At 39.3% G+C, this 2,731-nt stretch overlaps 1 protein-coding gene across 1 annotated transcript; it reads right to left on the bottom strand.

Annotated features, from left to right (window-relative positions):
* Positions 1-410: 410 nt before the first annotated feature.
* Positions 411-1,364, bottom strand: LOC129624554 (olfactory receptor 7A17-like). The gene has a single exon (XM_055542625.1). It carries the CDS (start codon positions 1,344-1,346, stop codon positions 411-413), a length of 936 nt encoding a protein of 311 aa, XP_055398600.1. The 5' UTR covers positions 1,347-1,364.
* Between the last annotated feature and the right edge of the window lie 1,367 nt (positions 1,365-2,731).

Raw genomic sequence — 2,731 nt, 5'->3', positions numbered from 1 at the left:
CATGTACACCCGTGGTGGATGCATGTTGATGTATGGCAAAACCAATACAATATTGTAAAGTAAAAAAAAAAAAAAAAACAAAGACAAAAAATATGATGCATATAATTTGAAATATTCTAAAATGTTTCATTAGGTAAATGGGGATTTCCAAATATTTCTGAGCCATGGTTGGAAATAAATTTGGGAAAACATGAAAACAACAACAAGCAAATCTGTTAGATATCAGAGAGCAGAAATGTTGATAAAGTCAGTTATTTAAACTTTATAAAGAAGTTGAGGTCAAAGAAATAAAAAACATAGGAAATAAATAGAGAAATAGTGATTAATAAATGATTAAATAGTCAAAATTTCTGACTCTGGGGCTTTGTCTTCTGCTATCATGTGCATTTCCTCAGTATTCTGACAATTGATCATTTTGTAGTTTGCTTCACAAAGAATGCTTTCAGAGCCCTCTTTATATCTTTATTTCTGAGACTGTAGATGAAGGGGTTCAGCATGGGTGTGACCACAGTGTACATCACTGAGGCAGTTGCACTTGATCGTGAGCTATGGGTACCAGCAGAGCTAAGGTACACCCCTAGCATTGTACAATAAAATAAGGAAACAACTGAGAGGTGAGACACACAGGTAGAGAATGCTTTATACTTCCCCTGAAGTGATGAGATTCCACGTATGCAAGAAACTATCTTAGAGTAAGAGTAAAGGACACCAGTGAAAGGACCGCCACCCATCAGCACAGCTGCAAAATACATCACCATGTTATTAAGAAAGGTGTCAGAGCAGGCAAGTTGGATCATTTGATTGAGTTCACAAAAAAAGTGGGGGATTTTCAAGTTTCTGCAGAAGGATAGTCGCAATACCATTAAGCTTTGTAACAAGGAATTCGGGAGACATATGATACAGGACATTAGAACCAGAAGTGCACAGAGCCGGGGGTTCATGATGACTGTGTAGTGCAGGGGGTGGCAGATGGCCACAAAGCGGTCATAGGCCATCACGGTCAGGAGAAAAATGTCCAACACTGCAGAGAGTGTGAAAAAATAAATCTGTGTGATGCAGCCTTCATAGGTTATAGCTTTATTTTTGGTTTGGATATTCCACAGCATCTTTGGGATGGTGGTAGAGGTGAAACAGATGTCTACAAAGGACAGGTTGGAGAGGAAGAAGTACATAGGTGTGTGGAGGTTGGAGTCTGAACTGACGGCTAAGATAATGAGCAGGTTTCCAAACACAGTGATCAGGTACATGGATAAGAAAAGCCCAAATATGAGAGGCTGCACTTCTGGTTCCTCTGAAAATCTCAGAAGAAGAAATCCTGAAATCCATGTATCATTGCCTGGTTGCATATGATGGAAGTAACTTCTAGGAAAGAAGGAAATAATGTGACTAATACAAATATGTGCAGGTGTGTGTGCTAAGTTGCTTCAGTTGTGTCTGACTCTTTGTAACACTATGGACTATAGCCTGCCACGCTCCTCTGTCCATGGAATTCTCCATGCAAGGATACTCAAGTGGGTTCCATGCCCTTCTCCAGGGGATCTTCCCAACCCATGGATCGAACCTGTGATTCCTGCGATTCCTGCATTTCAGGCAGATTCTTTACTGCTGAGTCACCAGGGAAGCCCCAATATTCATACAAATTTGCATTATTTACATATTCGAAATTATATAATGTATACTTTGCAGTCAATAGATTGATTTTTATATTTGTTGTATGGATCTGATTTTCTTTAATGAATCCCCGTGTACCATTTCTGATATGAAATTGCTTTCTCAATCAGCTTTTTCCCTAGGAGGGCAGGATGAATTTTACAGTTTTAATGAGAAACCCATCTATTTCAGGAATGTAAATTATAGTATGACCATATTTTCACCACTGCCTAGGCTATGAATATAAGATGTTGAAAAGCAACACTCCCTACAATTCAATGATCAAAAAATATATATGCAAACATAAGATTATCTATCACTTCTGATGGGGACAAGTGGTATGATGAGAAAGAAAGCAAGCATAAAGGAAAGAGTACAGCATTCTGTTTTTCATGTGCTTTGGGTAAGACTGGCAAACATGGTGACATGTGAATCATAACCTCTAGCAAGAATGGGAGGGAGATGCAAAGGTATGTGTGTAAGTGTGTACCCAGCAGACAGAATGGCAAGGACTCAAATAAATGACATCAGAACTAAAAGAGGAGATGTTACAAGTGATACTGAAATGGAGGAGAACCTTATGGTCTTCACCTTCACCTTGTGTTCCACCTGTCTTCTGTGTGTAGAAAAACTTCAGCTGGAGAAGAACTTAGAGCAGTGAGAAAACACAGAAACAAAGGAAACCAGTCCAACAGGCTAAATAATAGTAGTTTAGTCATTAAGCATAATCAGTCAAGTACCTCTAGTTCCTTCTCAAGATTTATAGAGAATATTCTGGGCTGTATCCTGTGAGTTGTCATATAGATACTGAAACCCTCATCAGGTAAAAGAAGTTAACTACATGAGGACCAGACTGTAGCCATGACATAAAAGCTGCTGCAATTCCAAGAACTGGCCTCAAGGACACGGGAACAGACTGACCCTGGAAATGAAGATTAACTGTACTTAAAAATAATCAAGATGACACTGGTCAGACCCCTGCATACATTCAAGTTAACTGTCAGAGATAGCTGTGCTTTTTCTACATGCAGTCCCCTCCCTCTGCCTATAAAAGCTCTTGCCCACTGATTCTCAGTGAGGG

This window comes from Bubalus kerabau, chromosome 1 (assembly GCF_029407905.1).
Source record: "Bubalus kerabau isolate K-KA32 ecotype Philippines breed swamp buffalo chromosome 1, PCC_UOA_SB_1v2, whole genome shotgun sequence".
Classification (NCBI taxonomy): Eukaryota; Metazoa; Chordata; class Mammalia; order Artiodactyla; family Bovidae; genus Bubalus; species Bubalus kerabau.
Note: the sequence above shows the minus strand (reverse complement) of the source record. Positions and strands in the feature narration are given on the sequence as shown.